Source organism: Melanotaenia boesemani, chromosome 9 (genome assembly GCF_017639745.1).
Source record: "Melanotaenia boesemani isolate fMelBoe1 chromosome 9, fMelBoe1.pri, whole genome shotgun sequence".
NCBI classification, from domain to species: domain Eukaryota; kingdom Metazoa; phylum Chordata; class Actinopteri; order Atheriniformes; family Melanotaeniidae; genus Melanotaenia; species Melanotaenia boesemani.
Genome location: NC_055690.1, coordinates 4,543,597 through 4,566,670, shown reverse-complemented (window position 1 = coordinate 4,566,670; position 23,074 = coordinate 4,543,597). Strand labels below are relative to the sequence as shown.

At 38.8% G+C, this 23,074-nt stretch overlaps 1 protein-coding gene across 2 annotated transcripts in view; it reads left to right on the top strand.

Moving 5' to 3' along the window:
- LOC121646213 (seizure protein 6-like) overlaps window positions 1–23,074 on the top strand; it is a 179,942-nt gene that overhangs the window by 77,042 nt on the left and 79,826 nt on the right. For both annotated transcript variants that reach the window (XM_041995110.1, XM_041995109.1), the window contains one exon: window positions 22,642–22,831. In XM_041995110.1, coding sequence (XP_041851044.1) covers window positions 22,642–22,831 — 190 coding nt within the window. The remainder of the gene's footprint in view (window positions 1–22,641; window positions 22,832–23,074) is intronic.

Genomic DNA, 23,074 nt, shown 5'->3' with positions numbered 1-23,074 from the left:
AATGAGAGTCTTCCTGGTGAGTGCAGCTTACACCAATCCCTACTGGCAGTATAAAGATGAGAGCCAAGGCCAAGTAGCCATCTCCCTGAAGAGAGCTCAAAACAGATACAAAGACCAGTCAGCAAAGATTGGTTCTCTGATAGTGCAGTTTATTGACTGATGAATCAATACTCTCAACAGCCTTAGCTGAGCCACACCCCCCTCAGTTCAATAAGCTCAGTTCCATCATCAGTTTCTGTCCAGAAAGATGGCAGATTGATTTGGAAGCATTTGTTGGTGCTGAGACATTTTCAAGGTGGAATCGATACTGTAACGCTCACATCCGGCAGGAGTACCGGCCCTGGAATATCAGCTCCATCGCTGCTAAGTATTTTCCTGCTAATTTCCCCCTCACAGACTGGACAGCTCATGTGGACATCTTTAGCCTCCTCTTGTTCTCTTATGGGTCACAAATAAATCAGGAACAATTGTAAAGCAGTTTATTAAAACTTCAAGTATGAAACTACTTTTCTTCTTTAACACAGACTGAAACCTTTGTTCTGTTCAGTTCTTCAGACTTAAACATTACTAAGCTCCTCCATTTTCATGTAATAGCAGACATGGTTGGGGTCAGTAAAACCATACATGATTGTGGCTTACATATTTTCCCATGTCCCATGTTTTCTGGGTGCCACTGGTCTGGCTTGAAGCTCAGTTCCTGCTGGATTATCTATCTGGTCAGACTGGTAAATGTTTGGAGTGTTCATGCACAGATAATTGTTGGAGCTGACTCAAACTGAACTGTTTTCAATTTTAATAACCCTAATAAATAAATATGGAAATAAATAAAGGATGAAGCAGTGCATCTACAATAAAGCTATAAGTTGCAGAAAAACATCCTAATAATTTCTATGTCAACTCTGTCTCCTGCCAGTTGTATTTACATTCATTTCAATTTATTAGTATTTTGCCAACTCACAATAAAATTGTCTCACAGATATCATCAATTCAAGCCAATCCATTGTGATCCAATTGAAAGAAATCCACTGTAATCAGTACAGTGTAAATAACTGTGTTCATAAAAGCCAATTCATTACAATAATATTTACCTAGCTGAGGAAACTTATGCAAGGAAACAAAAGCTGGGTTAGACTCCAGCTGCTACGTTACCCTTCATTAGATGAAGCGCTATAGATAATGGATGGATGGATGGATGGATGGACTGATAGCTAAGGAAACTTAACAGATCTTCTCTTTGCTTTAATTCTCCACCCTAAGCTGCATGAGGATACAGTGGACAGTCAGAACCAGGACCAGTAAGAAAACTTCCATCAGAACCAGAAAGGAAAACCTTAATCAGAACCAGGGCTAGGAAGGACAGCCATCTGCCTGCCTTTTATTGCCACTGAAGCTGACTGTCCAGAGAAGAATGCTGTCCAAGCTGCTGAACATGATGGACAATTCTTCACATCCTCCACACCAGTGGTTTTCAAACTTTTTGAGCCACAACCCCCATGATAAGATGCATCTGTGTTCGTGACCCCCACCCCCCAAGCAATGACATAATGTGTGATGTATCAAATAGGCCATCAGGCCTTCAAAATAAAAGGGTGGAAAACTGTCATTGTTATGAACCAGGAGGATAAAGTATTTTTTGGTGGTTTACCACTGCGACAAGGTATCTACATGCCCTGAGAAAAACCCCAAATTTATTAGATAAATGTAGGCTACATAAATTTCAAAATTATCTGGCGACACTGAAATTATCTCGTGACCCCCATGGGGGTCCCGACCACTTGTTTAAAAACCAATGAAATGAAATTACTGCATTTGAAAAGTAACGCCGCTACCTATTACTTTACTTAATGATTGCTGGGATTTTATAAGATGAAGAGATCTGTTGAGATGATATTTGCTCCACATCAATATTGTCCACACCACAGTGCAATCTACTTTTATAATCAGAAATGTTCTTTAATCCACTGGTTATATTAATCAACTTAATGAAACCTTCTAGGAAAATGTGACCATTAACAAATAATCATTATAATATATAACATATTTATTTAATCATGATAAACCATCATCATCCTTATAGCTGTAATGATTTTCAATAATAAAATTGTTTTGTTATCACTTTGACTCATTGCAGCTGTGATGTTCATCATTATTTTATTTTATTTTATTTTATTTATTCTTTTTTTTAGTTTAATTGCAACCCATGTTAAATTATCATGGTTCTTTTTTCTTCTTTTTTACTCTGTACAATATTATGTGAAGGTCAGATAAAGACTTCAGTATGTGGTATTATGACTCTGATTAGATTTGAATCAATTACGTAGGTCAAGTCACATCTCTTAGAACTAAAGCTCACCTTCCTCATCATCTCCTCTCCCTGAACTATCTGCATCTTTGATGCTGTCACCTGAAAAAATAACACATTGAGCCATGATAAGGAAACAAGTTTTTGGCTTAGTGGCTGCTGTTATCACCATTATTCATGACACAAAGGCAGTTGGAAAATCATTTATTTGTAACTTAAACTTTTAAAATGACTCACTCTAAAATAACTCCTAATGCCCTCCTTTCTTTTTTTTGCACCTGAAGTTCTGACTGTTTCTAACTGTTAGCACCACTGACGGCAGCCTGAAGCACGTTTTTTTAACCAAAAATAATTTGGTATTAGGTATTATTTTATTTGATATTAAATGAGTGCGCATGTACAGAACATAGTTTATTTGTAATCTCAACGTATAATGGGCATTGTCTAAGTTATGTAATTTCTACTCCCTTTCGGACCAAAGGATATATGGAAAAACCTTGGAAATTAAATTATTAGTTTTTCTTTTAATTAATTGTATGCATACATTTACAGTAAGTATAAATGGAAGCATTTTTGTATCTATGTATGTGTGTTTGTATGTATGCATGCATATTCTGCATTGTTTCTTTATTAGGTTAGAAAAAGAATTAAAAAAAAAATATTACCATAAGGATATCTGTTCAATGTGTTGGTCCTGCCATCAGCATATATGATCTGTCAACATCCACTGATTGCATTTGATATGAGATTAACACAGCAAAAGATAGAGAAAATACCCACAGCAACTTGAAACACAGTGTGTTAATCAGTTCACTGAACCATCTTTTTTCTTCAGCCTTAACCGAAAAATATCTTCAGGTCTGAATGAGTGTATAATTAAAAACCTGCAGAGGATTCTGCTGCATTTAGTCACTGCAGCGCTTATAAGACACAAACTGTAAAATACATTTGATATTTGATTCAGTCTGTAGTACTGCAGGACATGACTAGTCAAATCTTCAAGCATATGTCAGCAGCAACATTTAGACCACCTGCTTGAAATAATAGTCAACCAATCGTGAACGAGTAGCTCAACAGATATTAATCACTGACAGACCTGATAAAAAAGTTTAGCATATCTGATGCAGTGCAAGTTTAGAGAGCTGTGGTAATTCCATCCAGAGGTTTTGTGTTAGCAAGGTCACCCTTCACTTCTCTGTCCCTCCCCCACCCTGCACTCTTGCCATTAAGAGTCCTCCACATCACTCTGGGCTCATGGTGCTTTCAGGTGCCTCCTGCCAAATAGCTATTAAAATGTCCCATAGTCTGTGATTGCCTTTCAGAGAGGACGAGGTTGAAGAAGGCAGTAGATTTGAGCGGGGGATTAAAATGGTGGAGGGCAGATCAGAGAGAAGAAACCTGTCAAAATCACATTAACCACACATATCTATCTATCTATCTATCTATCTATCTATCTATCTATCTATCTATCTGTCTATCTGTCTATCTATCTATCTATCTATCTGTCTATCTATCTATCTATCTATCTATCTATCTATCTGTCTATCTGTCTATCTATCTATCTATCTGTCTATCTATCTATCTATCTATCTATCTATCTATCTATCTGTCTATCTATCTATCTATCTATCTATCTATCTATCTGTCTATCTGTCTATCTATCTATCTATCTATCTATCTATCTATCTATCTATCTATCTATCTATCTATCTATCTATCTATCTATCTATCTATCTATCCATCTATCCATCTGTCCATCTATCTATCTATCTATCTATCTAATCCAGTGTTTTTCAACCAGTGTGCCTCGAGATATTGTCAGGTGTGCCGTGGGAAATTAGCTAATTCTAATTAATTGGTGTAAAAAACGACTTTGAAAACAAATTAATTACTATCTGCAAATAATGTACTATTGTTGAGTGTCTGTGCTGACAGAGCACTCATTTATTACTCTTTAATAACAGCAGATGGCAGCAGGTAGCTAATTGACTTGTACTTACAAGAGAATTTGTTATTCATGGATGCAACAGGTAGCAGTGACAGTGGCATTTTGGCTAGCAAGACCAGTGATTCCCAACCCTGGTCCTCAAGGCACACTATCCTGCAGGTCTTAGATGTCTCCCTGCTGCAACCCACCAGATTCACATTAAATGGATCTCTGAAAAGTTCTGTACAAGTCTGCTAATGAGCCATGGATTTGAATCAGGTGTGTCATAGCAGGGAAACATCTAAGACCTGCAGGGTAGTGTGCCTTGAGGATCAGGGTTGGGAATCACTGAGTGAGACTATATGGTGACAGTGATGGAAAAGTTTTTGAAAAGGAAAAATGCTTACTCAAAACTATACTCTGGACAAAGTTGATGAAGGCTCTAGTATGAGTGGAGGTCAAAAAAAAGCAAAGACGGTAAGCTCTAGTAAAGTCTCTGGCGCGAGGCTATACAGCAAAAGCTATCTTTCATTTGGATTGACTTTAACCGGGGATGCAGCGACACCGACACCGTTGTGCTTGGTGTGTGGTGAAAAGCTATCCAACAGTGCTATGGTCCCAAGTAAGCTTAAACACCATCTCCAAACGAAACACCCTCACCCTCACCATCACCCAAACGAAAAACATTCTTTATTGAATCAATATGCAACAAAGAATAAAATACAACGTAAGGAATAAAAATAAAAATATTTACACACAATGGATTGGATTTGGAATGACATCTTGACACGTGTTGTGGTTGCCGTGGTGACAACTGGTAGTCACATGATCTGCAGCGAGGAAAAAATAGGCAGCTTCGTGTCCGAATTGCCAAGAGAATATGTCACTATGTAGTGTGCTACTGTATATAGTGCAGCCCTATGTAGTGAACGAGGAGTTAGGGAGTAGGATGGACATTCAGACACAGCCTCAGTGCATACCACCTCACTTAAATTATTAAACTGAGGCTCTGCTGAACTGTCACAAACCTCAACTGAGCTACTTTCATCTGTTTCAGTGTGAAAATCAGTAGCGTGCCCCATCAGATTGCTTTTCACTGGCTGCCAGTGAATAAGCTGCCTGCACTTCTATTCTATTCTACGCTCCAAGACAAGAATTCAGACTATTTTGTTCGCCTGTGTGAAAAAACGGAGAAGAAGGCCACTTTCATGAGAAAAACCACAAAGGTGAATGAGAGAGCCCTTAAAGCTAGCTACCATGTTGCTGAACTTGTAGGTAAATCAAAAAATCCCACACTGTGGCAGAAACCTTGATACTTCCCGCCTGCGAAGCCATTGTAAATAAGATGCTCGAACCTGAAGCAGCTAAAGAAATAGCCAAAGTCCCTCTCTCAGATAACACAATTTCCAGACGTATTGATGACATGTCTGCAGAAGATCCGCATCAGTAAGAAATTTGCATTGCAACTTGATGAGTCTACTGATATTAGTGGACATGCTCAACTCTTGGCCAATGTGCGTTTTGTGGATGGAGATGCAATCAGAGAAAACTTCCTATTTTGCAAGACATTGCCAGAAAAAACAACCGGAGAGGAAATTTTCCGGATCACATCAGAATATCTTGAAAAAGGAGGACTTAAGTGGGAAAACTGCACGGGTGTCTGCACTGATGGAGCTGCAGCCATGGTCGGGCGCACCAAAGGCTTTGTAAGTAGAGTGAAGGGAAAAAATCCAGGTGTGATAGTTACGCATTGTTTTATACACCGTGAAGCCCTCGTAGCAAAAAGCAAAAGCAGCTTGCAAGTGAAGAGTGGTGTGCAAGGCTGGCATACCTGGCAGATATTTTTCATCATCTGAATGAACTGAATACATGAATGCAAGGCCGAAATGAAAACCTGCTTACAAGTACAGATAAAATAAATGGATTCCGTTCAAAGCTGCACCTCTGGCTACAGCATGTGAAAAGGGGCAACCTTGAAATGTTCCCTCTCACCAAGACATGGCGAGATACTAACACTGCTGCACTGTGTGAAATAATAGCTAAACATTTGAAAACCCTTGAGGAGAAGATGTCATTTTTTTTCTCTTCAGCCTTTGCTGACTGCCTTGACTGGGTTAGAGATCCATATAGCTCAGCATCAGTTGTTGGAAAAGACATGACTTTACAGGAGCAGGAGGAACTAACTGAACAGGGACAAAATCGCAGTTTAAAGTTGAGCTTCGCTGATCTACCTTTGGACAGTTTTTGGTTGGCTACTGCCAAGGAGTTCCCCACCCTTGCAAACAAAGCTATTGTGACTTTGCTTCCATTTTCCACAAAATATCTGTGTGAGGTGAGCTTTTCAAGCCTGACTGCTATAAAAACTAAAAACAGAGAGAGACTGAGAGCTGTTGAAGAAGAGCTTCGTGTGTGTCTTTCTTTGATTCGCGCCAGGATTTCCGCTTTGTGTTCATCCCAGCAGGCCCAGGTTTCACACTGAGTGAGTAAAAATATGAAATATTATAAAATACTTTCTTCTTTGTGTTTATTTGATTCCTATTCTATTCTATTCTATTATTACTTGTTGTGTTTAATTTATTTGTATTGATGTAAAGCACCTTGTGATGTTCATTGTCTGTGAAAGGTGCTATAGAAATAAACTTTACTTTACTTTACTTTACTATTCAAGACACTTTGATGAGAATGACTGACTTTATATTGTTAATATAGGCTGCAGCGTTTAATTTTTTTAATATTTTTGGCTGGTGGTGTACCTTGGCTCAAAAAAGGTTGAAAAACACTGATCTAATCAATTTATTTAATCTATCTATCTATCTATCTATCTATCTATCTATCTATCTATCTATCTATCTATCTATCTATCTATCTATCTATCTATCTATCTATCTATCTATCTATCTATCTATCTATCTATCTATCTATCTATCTATCTATCTATCTATCTATCTATCTATCTATCTATCTAACACACTGCTTTGTTTACTTTTGTTCCTCCTGAACTCAACAATCATCTCTTTTGTGTTCAAGATGATGTGATTGTCTCTGCATCATCTCTCTGTACTGAGCTTCTTGTCCATCACTGATACTCCCCACAACTGCATCATAGTATTGCAGTGTAAAGAGAAATGGTGAGAGTATAGTGCTCCAGTGCTGCTGACCACCATTTCAGACACACAATCTTTCAGTCTCACAAATATTGGTCTGTTCGTTAGGTAGTCATTGATCCAGGTGGTTGTGGAGGTATCTACCTGACGTTTATGGAGGTTCTCACATACCAGAGTAGCTGAATTGTATTAAAAGCACTTGAGAAATTAAAGGACATGATGCTCAAAGTGCTGCCTCGAGATGAGAGGGGCTCTCTGAAGCAGGTAGATGACACTATTTTCAACCCCAGGCCCATTACAATAAGTAAACTGTAATGGGTCCTGAAAGGTGTTCACTGGCTTTTTGAGGTGAGCCAATAACAGCCTCTGCAGGACTTTCATGGTATGAGACGTTAGGGCAACTGGCCTGTAGTCATCTGGTTCAGATAGTTGGGATATTTAGGGCACTGGAAAAAAACGGAATTTTTTCCACAGCCCAGGAACTCTTTTCTGACTCAGGCTGGCGTTGAAAAGGTGTTGTCCATAATAGTTGTTCTGAGCAGGTTTTCAGAATTCTGGAGCTGAAACCATCTGGACCTGTAGCCTTGTTCTGGTTTAGTTTCTCCAGTTGTTTCTTCACCTGAGTGCAGGTGGAGGCAGAGGAGTATGGAGGACTGAAACAGTCAAAATAAAAAATAAATACAGAAATATAAAAATAGCTCAATAAACAAATTTATGTACCAATATATTATACAACAAAATGTAAAAAATAGTTTTTCCATTAAGAAACCTATATGACACAGATGTATATTCCTTTTGTCATTTCCAGCTGTTTTAAATTAACTTTATGTTAATATTCCTTTTTATTTACCTTTCCCTGTCATTTTCAGTTCAGTTTATTTATTTTATTGGTGATTTTTTGTTTTATTTTTTTCTCCTTTATTTTTATGTCTGTATTTGTTTTGTGTTATTTTCCTTTTACATTTTCTTTTCCAAGCATATTCATTTCTCTGTCTCATTTCTACATTTCTACATCTCTTTTTTTACTTTAATGGTGGTTCTGTAGGATGCTTGAATCTTGGGGAGAATGCTGATATTGTTACAGAGAGGGGGATGCTGTTGAAGTCACAATAAATGTGTTGCGATCCTGTGTTTGTAGCCTAGCAACAACATAGCTGACAATGTCACAGACTGTCTTCAGCGGTACCAGGTATGACCTGAACCACTACCAGAATAACACAGATAAACTCTCTGGGTAAATAATATGGACAAAAACTCACAGCTGGAATCACAAGTTGGCTAAAGCTCTGAGAATTCGAAGCACTTCTGGGTGCGGCAAAGCTCAGTGGGTAGAGTGGTCGTCCTGTAACCCAAAGGTTGTCGGTTCAATCCCAGCCCGTCGAGCTCATGTCAAGGTGTCCCTGAACAAGACACTGAACCCCAAAGGAATTAATCAAGCATTTTTCACAAACCCTTTTATCTCAATCAATCACTTTATTTCTATAACACCTGACAACAGCACTCAAGCTGACCAAGGTGCTTAACAACATAAAACAAAGGGCATACTTTGGGGAGGGATGGTGCCCTTGTACTAGGTAGCGTGGGTGTGGATGTGGGCTGTACGGGTGAACATTCGATGTATCTGTGGGAAGGTGAATTCATGTATACATGAGTGTTTGTATATGAGTATGTGTTTAAGGATATAAGTGTGTATATTATTATTATTGTCATTGTTATTATTATTATTATTATTATTATTATGTGTTATTATTATTATTATTACTGTTGGTACTCCCCACTCTCTGGGGTGTGGTGTGTGGGACCAGGCCTTCCCAGGGGTGGTGGGTGGCCTTTGGGCTTGCAGGGTCCTGGGTTCTGTCCCAGGCTCATGCACGGGGGAGCTGCTGTGGCACCCTCTCCAGCTTCACATGCAGACACACACTCACACACATATACAAGTTGCTGTTGTGTTTGTTGCTGTTCATGGCTTTTACAGTTTTTTGTTCTCCCTTTTTCTGTCGTTTTTCTTTCTATAACTCCTCTATCCACCTTTTTCCTTCCATTTCTCCAGGCCGGTCATCGTTGGTCGCTAGACGGGTCAATATAGACCACAATGGGTTAAGGGAAGAAGCTCAGCATGGCGCAAGGAGGCGAAAAAACATTCTTTATTGAATCAATATGCAACAAAGAATAAAATACAACGTAAGGAATAAAAATAAAAATATTTACACACAATGGATTGGATTTGGAATGACATCTTGACACGTGTTGTGGTTGCCGTGGTGACAACTGGTAGTCACATGATCTGCAGCGAGGAAAAAATAGGCAGCTTCGTGTCCGAATTGCCAAGAGAATATGTCACTATGTAGTGTGCTACTGTATATAGTGCAGCCCTATGTAGTGAACGAGGAGTTAGGGAGTAGGATGGACATTCAGACACAGCCTCAGTGCATACCACCTCACTTAAATTATTAAACTGAGGCTCTGCTGAACTGTCACAAACCTCAACTGAGCTACTTTCATCTGTTTCAGTGTGAAAATCAGTAGCGTGCCCCATCAGATTGCTTTTCACTGGCTGCCAGTGAATAAGCTGCCTGCACTTCTATTCTATTCTATTCTATTCTATTCTATTCTATTCTATTCTATTCTATTCTATTCTAATCTATTCTATTCTATTCTATTCTATTCTATTTTACTCTATTCTATTCTGTTCTATTCTATTCTATCCTATTCTACAGTCATTTAGCAGATGCTTTTATCCAAAGTGACTTACATTTGAGAGTAAGAACAAAACAAGCAAGAATTCAAACACGATGGGACATCATAATTAAGTGTTAGTCAGACTGCTGTGAGTCCAGTTGAACCCAGGTGCTGTCATGCAGTGCTAAAAGCAGTGCATATATATATATATATATATATTTTTTTTTTGTAAGTCATTTGGTTTAAATACAAAATCACAATGTCATTGAACAATATCGACTTGGGCATAAGTGCACGCAGCTTATTCAGTACTTAGCTGAGCCAAATAGCTGGACAAATCTTTCTAACTCATTCTGTTGAGGAGAGTTAAGCTGAGTGCGGAAATGCTGCTTAAACAACTGAGTCCTTAGCTTGCTCTTAAAAGTGGAGTTAGGTAAATTGTTCCACCACCGGGAAACAACAGAGGAAAAAAATGTGTTGCTACTGATTTTGTGCCACGTTGTGGTGGGAGCACTAGTCGTCTTTCAATGGCAGAGCAAAACTGTCGAGGAGTGTGGCTCTGGATTAAGGAGTGAAGGTAGACAGCAGCTGTTTGGGTTATTGTTTTGTAAGCCAGAAGCAGAGCTTTAAATTTCACAGATGCTGCAACTGGAAGCCAGTGGAGAGCGATTAGCAGCGGAGTGACATGAGCTTTTTTGGGCTGGTTGAAGACCAGACGTGCTGCTGCATTCTGGATTACCTACAGAGGTTTAACTGAGCATGCAGGCATGCCTGCCAGTAAGGAGTTGCAGTAGTCAAAGCGTGAAATGACCAGAGCCTGGACCAGGAGCTGTGCCGTGTGTTCTGTTAAGTAGGGTCTGATCCTCCTGATGTTGTAGAGAGCAAGTTGGCAAGATCGAGCAACCGAGGCAACATGGTCCTTAAAGGACAGCTGGTTGTCTACCATGACACCAAGATTCCTGGTAGGGGACGTAGGTGTAAGCGTGATAGTCAAGCGTGATAAGGAAGAATTGGCTGGAAAGACAATAAGCTTAGTCTTGGACAGATTTAGCGGAGATATCAGCAAGACATGTTGATATTCGCATTGAGACGGTTGTGGGAAAGAAAGGAAAAGTTGAGTGTCATCTGCATAGCAGTGGTAGGAGAAGCCATGAAAGTTAATGACTGCACCGAGTGAGGAGGTGTATAATAAAAGAGAAGAGGGCCAAGCACTGAGCCCTGAGGCACCCCTGTTGTCAGCCTATGTTATCTGGACACTCCCCTTCGCCAAAATACTTTGAAGGATCTTCCTGTGAGGTAGGACATAAACCATGAGAGGACAGATCCTGAGATGCCAAGCTCCGAGAGTGTGGAGAACAGTATATGATGGTTGATCATGTCAAAGGCAGCAGACACGTCCAGCAGTATAAGGATTGAGGACTGACCAGCGGATCTGGCAAGCCGTAGGGAATCAGTAACTGACAGGAGAGCAGTTTTAGTAGAGTGGCCTTGCCTATAGCCAGACTGATATGGATCTAAAGGTTGTTGTCTTGGAGGAACACTGAGCCCTGACTGAAGACGGCACGCTTTAGTAGTTTAGACATGAATGGAAGTAGTGAGACCTGCCTGTAGTTTTTAACCTGGGCTGGGTTGAGTGTGGGTTTCTTCAGCAGCGGGGTAACCCGAGCTTGCTTGAAAGCAGAGTTAAAAGCATTGGATTTAAGAGAGGAGTTGATAATATGGGTTACTGCAGTTATGATTAGGTAAAATGCTCTGCAGGATGTCAGAGGGAACAGGATCAAGAGGACAGGTCGTGGGTTTTGAGTTGACTAGAAGTTTAGAGACTTCGTCCTCATTTAGAGAGCAGAAGGAGCAGAGTGAGGCACCAGTAGCTGGTTTGGTAAGGCTGAGTTGGTCAGGCTCAGTGAACTGGTGATGGTAGCGACCTTTTCAGTGAAGTAGGAAGCAAACATTTCTGCAGTCAGCACAGTGGGAGGCTGAGCAGGTGGTGGAGATAGAAGAGAGTTAAACGCCATGAACAGTTGTCGTGTGTTGGGAGCATTGCGGATCTTGTTCTGATAAAAGGCTATCTTGGCCGCCTTTAGGCTGGATGTGAAAATTTTTAGTTTTTGCTGGTACTCAGACAAGTCAATGTGCTCTTTTGATTTGCGGCACTTTCTTTTTGCAGCCCTGAGTCCGGAGGATTTTGTCTAGCTGGTTTTAACACCAGAGGACAGAGTTTGTCCAGAGAGGAGGCAAGAGAGGAGCAGAGTGTTTCTGTAGCCTCATTAACAGACAGTAAGGAGAAGTCTGAGTGGGAAGGGAGGGTAGAGTAAATCTCATCAGACAGCTGTGTAGGTCTGAGGGATCTCAAGTTTCTGCGGTAGGACACCATTTTTGGAGCTGCTTGAGTGACATGAGGAAGGAAGACGGAGAGCCATTTAATTATGACGTCCCATCTTGTTTGAATTCTTGCTTGTGTTGTTCTTACTTTCAAATGTAAGTCGCTTTGGAAAAAAGCGTCTGCTAAATGACTGTAGAATAGTATAAAATAGAATAGAACAGAATAGAATAGAATAGGTGTCGTCTGAATAATCTCATTTGATTAAATGACACCGTACTTAAGCACACTGAACAAAGGGCGAAGTGGAATATATATAATGTGTCACTCAGGGGTGTAGCCATCGTTTTAGAAGTGAGGGGGACAAATTGCTTAAAGGTCTATTGAGTGATTTATTATCCGCTTGCATTCAATTGCACCTCACCTTAGCAGCTAAAGAACCACATAACCACAAACAGCACAGCACCAGGGAACCAACTTTAGTTCTTTAGATTTTGATAGTATATCATTTTAAAGACAAAATTCAAAATCTAAAGCTGCCAAACTCTGGTTGAGTTAACATAGAATGACCCTGGAGCATCTACAGGGTGAGTAGCCAGATTATTAAGTGCCAAATGAAAACACTGAAAACAAAAGGTTCTGTAAAACACCTTTCCTGTTTAAAAATGAAAGTGAAAGTGACACAACAATAAAAATATCAGCATTATCAGCATCAACAATGACAGCACAGATGTGCAAAATTAATCAGTTGGGACCATTTATAATTATTCTATTTTATTCTATTCTGTTCTATTCTATTTTATTCTACACAAATTTTGCAGGCACTTTTCTCCAAAGCGATTTACATCTGAGAGTATGAACAACACAATCAATCTGGATGGGGTATCACAATTAAGCAGTAGTCAGACTGCTGTGAGTCTGAGACTGCTGGTGCTGTCATGTAGTGCAAGAGGCAGAACAATAAGTAGAATACAACAATAATAAATAAAAATAAAAAGAGGACTAAGTGGGTATAAATGACGTATGTAAGCATGTATGATGATTTTATGTAATCCATTTAGTTTGAGACATAATGGGTCCTTACTGATGTGAGTTTACCCCTGATGACCATGTTTGTGAGAAATAGCTACACAGCAGCTGGACTGATTCCAGGTAAAAATGGATTATATCTCCCACTGTTCCCACAAGTGCTTTATTATCCCTTCGCCGAAGGCAAACTGTGATTACTTGGTGATGCCCTTTGTTCGGTGGAGTATTATCCTGATGATGCCCGTGAGTTCATTAATAGCACATTATGATTATTGTACACAAACACACCGCAGAGGCCCCTCAGCTTGTAATGCCATTTTTGACTTGATAAATTTATATTACTGCTCGTGGACTGCCAGTTTTATACAAGAGTACCCTAAATGGGAAATGGTACGTATGTCTAGTATGTTATACCAGCAGTAGCAGGTAGCTGTCCTTTCTTTTAATATTTTTAAACCCTCAAAACTTGAGTTTATTTAGAAATATATATAAAACTATATACAAAACTATATACACTATGTTGCAAAAGTATTCACTCACCCCTCACAAACATTTGTGAACGAATGGGACACTCTCAGGAGCTCAGTGAATTCCAGCCTGATTCTGTAATAGGATACCACCTGTGCAACAAGTCCAGTCATAAAATTTCCTCACTTCTAAATATTCCCCAGTCAGCTGTCAGTGGTATCATAACAAAGTGGAAGCGATTGGAAATGACAGCAACTCAGCCACGAAATGGTAAAAAGTAAAATGACTGAGTGGGGTCAGAGGATGCTGAGGCGAATACTGCACAAAAGTTGTCAAATTTCTGTAGAGTCGATTGAGACCTTGAAAGAGAGAGCTTCATGGATTGGGTTTCCACAGCAGAGCAGCTGCATCCAAGCCATACATCTCCAGAAGCAATGCACAGCAAAGCAGCTGCCACTGCTGGATCACTGGAAATGCATTCGAGGGACGAATTGCGCTTCACCATCTGGTGATCTGATGTCAAGTTGGTGGAGGTGGGATTATGGTTTGGGGTTGTTTTTCAGGAGCTGGGTTGTTCCAACATGACTTGCATTATGCACCAGTGCACAAAGCAAGGTCAAAGTCATAGGTGTGGATGAACTTGATTGACCTGGCCGCAACCAGATAGAACAGCTTTGGGATGAATTAGAATGGAGGCTGAGAGCCAGGCATTCTTGACCTCACAAATGTGCTTCTGGGGGAATGGTCAAACATTCCTATAAACACACTCCTAAACCTTGTGATAAGCATTCCTAGAAGAGCTGAAGCTGTTATAGCTGCAAAGGGTGGGCCAACGTCATATTGAACTCATTTGACTAAGAATGGGATGTCTATTCATACGAGTCAAGGCAGGTGAGCCAATACTTTTGGCAATATGTAAGGGATAATGCTCGACGAATTAAATAAATTAATGGACGAAGCGGAGTCGTGAACCGTCCGATGCAAATCGGAGTGTTCATTTGTTCACATAACTCTTTTGTGAACAAAAAAGATATGTTCAAAAAAGGGATATATGAAAAACTGGCATCATTAAACCCAGTTATCCTGTAACTAATTAAATTTAGTTTGCTTTTCTGAATGAGGCCCATTGCAACATCAATCTGCATGCTGGCCAACTGTAGTAGTTTGCTGTAGTAGTTTTTTTCTCTAATTTCCAGTGAAGTTTCTCTCACCTTGTCTGCTTGGTACTGTAATGGTTCAGTACTTTTAACCCGACTCTCCCATCATGTTTCACTCCAGGACTTGAGTGTCATGTTCACATGCTTCTTCAAGATGCCCCATCTTTGAGGGGAACCTGAGAAGAGTTTGTACATTTGTACAAAAAAAGCAAGTGGAGTTCATAGACACATTAGCGGCATCTGAAACCACACGGCGCATAAGAAGCGTGTGAAATTTTTTAAAAAGCCTTGCCTGCACACCTTTGTTTGCACCTTTTATGTTTGCACCCTTGTCTTATGATTTTCCCCTACAATCCTCAAAGGGGATGCTCAGTTCTTCAAGCCTCTGAAGAATCAGTGCAGACAAGCCTTGACCTGTAGTTTCAGGAGCTGCAAGAAACCCCAAGAAATGTTCCTGTATCTCTTGCGTTCTGTCAAGATTTACAATGCGGACAACAACAGACATCTGCTACTGATGCCTTGGGCCGGCTCTGGTGGCAAGATGGTACTGGCAACAGAAAAGCCGGTCAGCTGATTCACAGAGCAACAGGAGACAGAGAGGAGGAGAGGCCCAGAGAGAAACTAGACCAGCTAAATTTGTACACAATGCAGGAAAACAAAAGTATGGGTGTGGAACCCACTCAATGCGAAAAGTGTGGGGGTGATGCCTACGTGTTGTCCAATCAATTTTTTTTTATTCTCAAATCCATCCATAAAGTCAGCAGGCTTATCTTTTCCATCTTGCCTCTAGACGCCTCCATGTCCTGCCATCATAACAGAGAAAGGACAAATATATTGGGCTTGTTATGCCATGCACGTGTCAATTGCATTAAAAATATTAACATATTAACAAAATAAACATTTTAAAGGGTAATAAAATAATTTAAGGTCTCTCTTGTTGAATCCTAGGCTTTACCTGGTCAAGGATTCACATTTCAACTTCAAAAGATTTATTATTACAATTCAGGTTACATCAGAAATTGAATGTGCTGGTGAAGGGCTCTGGTTGTTCTCACTAGCAAGCAGACAAAAAATGTGTCTTTCCTCACGAGGAGAAAAAGGAAACTTAACTAGAAACCCAGTGGTTTTATGCAGGTCCAAGGCCAGGAGGCGGCCCCACCGCACCCAACATCTGACTCCAGGTTGGCTTGCCTCTGTTGTTGGGCAGAGTTTCCTCTTATCAGTCACTGCTCTTCTATCTGGACTTGTGTGTGTGTCTGGAGACTCACAGAGAATTTGCACACCAACTTCTGCAGTTATTAAAATAGTTTCATGTGTGTGGCTGTCCTAATCTTTTTTGTTATATGAGAAACATTCCACCATATAAATAGGCCGAAGTGTATCACACAATATATTGAGCTGTTTAATATAATCCTACAAGCTAATAAATGTTTATCACACAAAATAGTGAAACACACTGGCAATATTCCCCCCTGTTGATCGCTGAGAAGCAGAAATTAAAAAAATCACAGAGCTTTGTCAGAATCAGAGGGCAAGAGGGGAAGAGACACATCAGATTCAGGGTAAGTGGGAGAAGAAACAAACATCTGATAGGGAGGAGGCCTCCGTCCTTCATTCGATCCAGGCCTTGGTTCCCGATCACACACACACATGGGAAAAAAATGCAGCTGAATACATATCTGTCTCTTAATGATTAAAATACAAAGAGTGGTACGGAGTAGATTCTAAAAACACAATGACTAAAAGATTGGTTCAAAGTATGATCAATCACATATTACAATAATTAAACATACTGATAATCCATATGATTTTCCTTACAATTCCCTCCTGTTTATTTTTAACAGATAATACTTTTGTCAACATACATAACTTCTTTTTCAATTTTTCTATGTGCATTATTAAGTTGGACTCATTTTATTCAGTTTATAATCTGAAAGTCTAAATAGAATCTTCAGCATCATCACAACTGTTGACGGTGCTTTTTAGGAGTTGCAGGTAAATTTCTCCATGTTCATGGATCAGTGTTTTGGTTACTGATCCAGACACCATCTTAGTAATCATGCTGCAAAGACAAGGTGTTATGCACGAAACAAACAGAATAAAGAGCAGAAATATTTCAATTAGGATTAAAAGATTTAAAAGGATATATTGCCAGGAGCCCGCAGTCAGCCAGCTCCACAGGTTTCTCCCATGGTGTGGTCATTCTCCACTGCTTCCCTAAGAACTGTAAGATTTGCAATAGCTTTAGAAATAGCTTTAGTGGGGACAAAGAACAGCACCAAGACCTATTTTTAAGTAGAACATGAAATCTTGTCCCAGAAGATTCATGGGACAGTGGGGCTAAAATACTACAAAGTCGACATGTATTTCCAGTGTTAGGGTCAGTTATTTTGAGTGACTGCGTCAGTTTCTCCTTTTCAGGTCTCCATTTGCATAGCGAACTAAAACAAAGATATGTAAGAACTTCATGTCTCTTAAGTATTCTGTTTATTGTGTTGTATGTGTTGCTCCTGAATCTAACAGGAACGTTACTGGCTGGCCTGAAACCAACAATGTTATTTGTGGGTCCTTATTTGCTGTAAAAAGGATTAAAATCTTCTTCTTCTACTTTCCTCAGCCCTTCATACTTCCTGTAGTCATGTTTGCTCTAAACCATGACAATATCATAACCAGTGATAACATACATTAAACAGCACAAGCACACAGTGATAATTTTCTCCATCTGTAAAAGTTTATCCCAAAATGTCATAAGGGTCAATATCATGTCTAATTTTGAAATGTACACACACATATTCAAAAGAGATTTAGTGTAGATGACTCCTCCTCCTGTAGACAGATCATCAGTCCTGCTTTTCAGGAAAATAAATGTGTGTAACTGTTAATGGCATCAGAGTTAGCAGCATTTTAAAACAGCAATCAGCCTTTTATGGAAGCAATCCTGGAAGAAAAGTTAATTCAACATCAGTCGTCTGTCTTCAGGTCAGAGTCAGAGAACTTTGTCAAAGTCATGTCACTGCGCAGAAAAGCCAAATCAGAGCAGGTCAATTTTCCTGCATTCATGAGGCTCCTTAAAGTTCATCTTGACATGTTTTTTTGAAAGTATGAATTGTTTTGGAGATTCTTATTACTGCTTTTAACTCCTAGATGATATGGACTTAAACCCAGTTTGAATTTCTTTTAATGATGTGTCCATCATCAGCCAGATTTGCTCGAGCAGCTTTTCTCTTTTATTCTTTTTAAAAATTCCTCTCATTTTTTATAAGTGAATCAGTTTAAAATATCCATGGATATCAGACCAATACGAAATAGCTTTTATTTTCTTCTGGTATCTCTGTATTAATTTTATAGTGCACTTTCTTGTGTTTAACAATGACCTTAAAATAATTTTGTCTGCATCAGCATGTTTGTTGTTTAAGCTTTTATTTTATTTTATTTAAACTAATTTGCGTTATGTCTGCTGACAGTTAAAACAGGAGCTCCTTTAATTTAATTTAATTTCCATTTATTCATCAGCATTTTCTTTAGGTCTTAGGAATTTTCCCTCTAAGCAATTTATTTATTAACTCATCCGTTTTCAGACAGATTTCAGATCCTTAGTTTCCTTGACTGAAATAGATCAGGCCTTCAGTTTAAATCCTTAAAAGCTGTTTCAGATTCAGCTCTTGTTCAATATTAATCATAGATATGGTATCAAGATTATTAAAACCTTAACTTAAGCCAATTGTGAAGAAATTTTTTTTTAAATACTCAGGACTCAGAAACACACGAACAGTTTCGGTACAAATCACGCACACACTTAAAGTTCTCAGGAAATCAGGGGACTTGCAGCCTGCATCACCACACAGAACCAACAAGGGAAAACTGCCGTTCGGTATCTAGATAAATACACATAAGGATCAGAGTATGTTGGCATTTACACCTCTGGCAGAAAAAGGTTTTACTTTCACTCACTAAAAATGAGAGAAATACCATCTTATCAGATCTTGGAGCAGCAATTGGACGGGGTAATCTGGAGAAAATATAAATTCATGTGTCAGTGAGTCACCATAATAATGTTCTGAAGGGATCAAATAAAATATTATTTTCCATCTTGTTTTTATTTAATTACTCATTTTTTATCTGAGGTATTTCAATCAGTGTTGAGGAAAAGCATATTTCTAAATTGTAAAAACAACACAGGGTTAGTGAACACATCATGTGGATCAGTAGCAAGCAGGTACTTCATTGCAGTGAGCGTGTGTGTGTGTGTTTATGTCTATATGTGTGTCTCTTGTTACGGTTGTGAACTAGCCATATGTGTATGTCTAGAATTGAAGCTTTCTTCTGTTTACTCTTTAGCACTTTGCTTCCATAAAAGACGTGGATCTGTTTAACTTCAGTGTATTAACAGAGTCTTACATCAAATCTTTATTTGTGGTATGAAATCAGAACGGTCTCACCATCATCGTGTCACGTGGTCACATGATTGCTTCCATCTCCGACTCAGCTCTACTGTGGATCAGTCAGATGACAAACCACCTTTTGACTTTATGCCCAATGACCATTTTCACCACATGGATGTTCTCTCTCTGGTCAGTAGAACCGGATGGTTTTCCAACCTCAGGCCCCCACCACCCACCTCTGCCCAGTGGCCACGCCACCACAGAACTGGGCCGAAGAGCTGACACAGTTTTCTTTCTTGTTCCGGTTTGTTCTTGAGCTTTGGTCTTGTCCTCTGAAATAAATGCATGATCAGGAGCATTGTGGAGGATGGTGTTACACGTCCATCAAACATCTCGTTTCAGTCCCTTTGAAACTAGAAGCAGAAGAACTCTCTGGTGGTAATTGCTGGAGATCAACTGTCTGTTTCTTCTCTTGAATCATAAAGAGCATTAGGTGGAGCAGGTAGGGGTGGGTATCAGTCTCAGTTCGAAGGACATGGTGGTGAAAGACTTTCAGTCTCTCTCTTTTTTTTTTTTTTACTGGGTCTCTGCTGACTCTCCTACCGAAAGAGCTGAGTCATGTGTGTGTGTGTGTGTGTGTGTGTGTGTGTAGCTATCTGTCTCTGAGAACAAGTTTTTGATTTGATAGTGGAAAAATAAATTCTCCATTGTATGTGTGTGTATAAGCAAAAAGCAATCTCCATCTCAAGCAAAGTGTCAATGTTTTAAAGAAACTTGGTTTTATGTTTCTTTTTTTTATCACCACGATGAGATGTTCAGATTGACAGATCTCATTTCTTTTAAAGTAAAAAATTGAGCTTGTGTGTGTGTGTGTAGGTGTGTGTGTGTCCAATTGTCCGCCAACCAGGTCAGTTAAATTTGCAGTTGTGGGACCAGGCTATACTCTGGTCCCACAACTGAAGAAAAGATTCTGTCTTTTTTTTAAAGTAATTTTCATTTATATATATATATATATTTTCTCTGAATTTTCTCTCACATTCTTTGGCTGGTGAGTCCAGCCAGGTACTGGCAGCCATGTTGGTTTGAGGACTATGAAAACATCACAGGGGCTTGGCCATGTCTAGCAGATTGTTATGTTTGATATCTACACTGAACATATTGATATGACAACAGTGAAGACTGTAATTAATGAAATTGTAAAACCATTCACCTACATCTGTAACTTGTCTCTTCAATCAGGTACATTTCCCAATTCAATGAAACTGGCTAAAGTAATTCCATTGTTTAAAAATGGAGATAAACATCATTTTACCAATTACAGACCTGTTTCTCTTCTCCCGCAATTTGCCAAGATTCTTGAAAAACTATTTGCAGAGAGACTGAATAAATTCATAGAAAAACATAACTTACTTTCAGAAACCCAGTATGGATTTAGAAAGGACAGATCAACATCACTGGCACTGATGGAATTAACTGAAGAAATCACTGACTGTATTGATAATAAAAAAATAGCTGTGGGAGTATTTTTAGATCTCAAGAAGGCCTTCGATACCATAGATCACAACATATTGTTAAGTAAACTGGAGAGGTATGGGATAAGGGGGGTGGGGCTGAGATGGGTAATGAGCTATTTAAAGGACAGGAAACAGTTTGTTCAACTTGGGGAACATAAATCAAAGTGTATGGATATCACATGTGGGGTGCCGCAGGGGTCAGTGTTGGGTCCAAAACTATTCATCATCTACATCAATGATATATGTAAAGTATCAGAGTTACTTAAAGTTATTTTATTTGCAGATGACACAAGTGTTTTTCATTCTGGGGATAATTTGCAGCAGATTTTGGGGGAGATGACAAAAGAAATAAACAAATTGAAACTGTGGTTTGATAAAAATAAATTATCCTTAAATTTGAGTAAAACAAAGATTATAATATTCGGACATAAATTTATTGATTCACATGTAGAACTCATAATTGACAATATGAAAATAGAAAAAGTAAATGAAATTAAATTTCTTGGTGTACTTCTGGACCACAAAATCTGCTGGAAGCCACATGTAAGCCACATAAGAACAAAACTAGCAAAATGCACTGCAATATTTAGGAAAAGTAGTCACATGTTGGATCAGAAATCATTGCATATTCTCTATTCTTCATTGTTTTTACCATATTTGACATACTGTGTGGAAGTCTGGGGAAATACCTATAAAAGCACCCTACAGCCGATATGCACAATGCAAAAAAGAGCAATAAGGGCAATAAACAAAACAGGATTTAGGGAACATACTAACCAACTTTTTATTAGATCACATGCAATGAAATTTATGGATTTGATTAAATTTAAAACTACTCAAATAATGTATAAAGCAAGGAATAGATTATTACCAAGAAACATTCTGGACAGATTCACCGATAGGGAAGGGGGTTACAATCTAAGGGGAGATCTAAATTTTAAAAAACATAAAGTAAGAACAACACTGAAAAGTATGTGCATATCAAACTGTGGGGTGAATTTTTGGAATAGCTTGGATGATAGGTTAAAACAGAGCCTAAACATAAATATATTTAAAAAAAGGTATAAGGAATTAATTCTAGTAACATACATGGAAGAGGAGGGATAAACATAGCTATACTGTATTATATATGAGGTGATATATTATTATGTGATAAACTGGTAGTCTGAATATGTATGTGTGTATACAAATATATATGGAAGAGAAATTATTTTATGTGTTATATGTCAATAAAAGTGGATGCATAGTAAAAGTTATATTGATAAGAATATTGGTAATTTGTAAACATATAACGTCACAACAAAAGATGACTAGGAAGGGGTGGGAGTAACAAAAAGTGTATACTTCTTCCCACTCCTTTTTCGAACCTGTTAACATTTTGATTTGTACAAGCAATGTGTTTTGGTTTTCTAAAGAATTGTTTTCTCTTGTTTTGAAACATATTTTTATTTTATATTTTTTATTTTTTGTTTGAAATAAATTTGTTCATTCATTCATTCATTAAACACATTGCAGTGGATGATAACATCTTATAACGGGAGACAACGATGTGCTGATGTAAGTCCTCACACCTGAACCATCCAGTTTCTGTCTGGCTGCAGATGGTGGCTTAGCCTGGGATAAAGCTGACAGAGCACAGACCAGAGTCTTTAAACCTGGGTCAAGTACAGAAAGCCTCCCGATTCCAGGATTTGGATCTTTTGTTGATGTATTGGAATAGTACGTAAAGATGGTCTGATTTCCACTCTGTGTTTCTCAGGTGATGAATGTGAACCTGTCTGAGAGTGAGAAGGTGGTTTTTGAAGACATGATCCATGGAGAGAACAACATGCTGGCCAATGAATCCATCCTGATGAAAGGTTTGGTTTTACGAAGTCACAGTAACCAAATCTCCATCCATGTTCACAGTCTGAGGTCTCAGACTAGATCCCTCCTGCTCAGATACCAAGGTAGGTGTGATTATTAAAAACACTTCCATCTTTTCATAACTCAGCTCTTAAAGCCACTGCTAGGGCTTCCAGCACAGTTATGAGTAAGAGAGGTGACATCAGACATCACTGACATGTTTTTTCCTCTGGTGAGAGAGAAAAAAAAAATAAATAAAAAATAAAAATGGTGACATAAGACCAATCGTTATAACTGCCGCTTTAGGACTACTATACATTATTTTTATATTATTTTAATCCATCTCG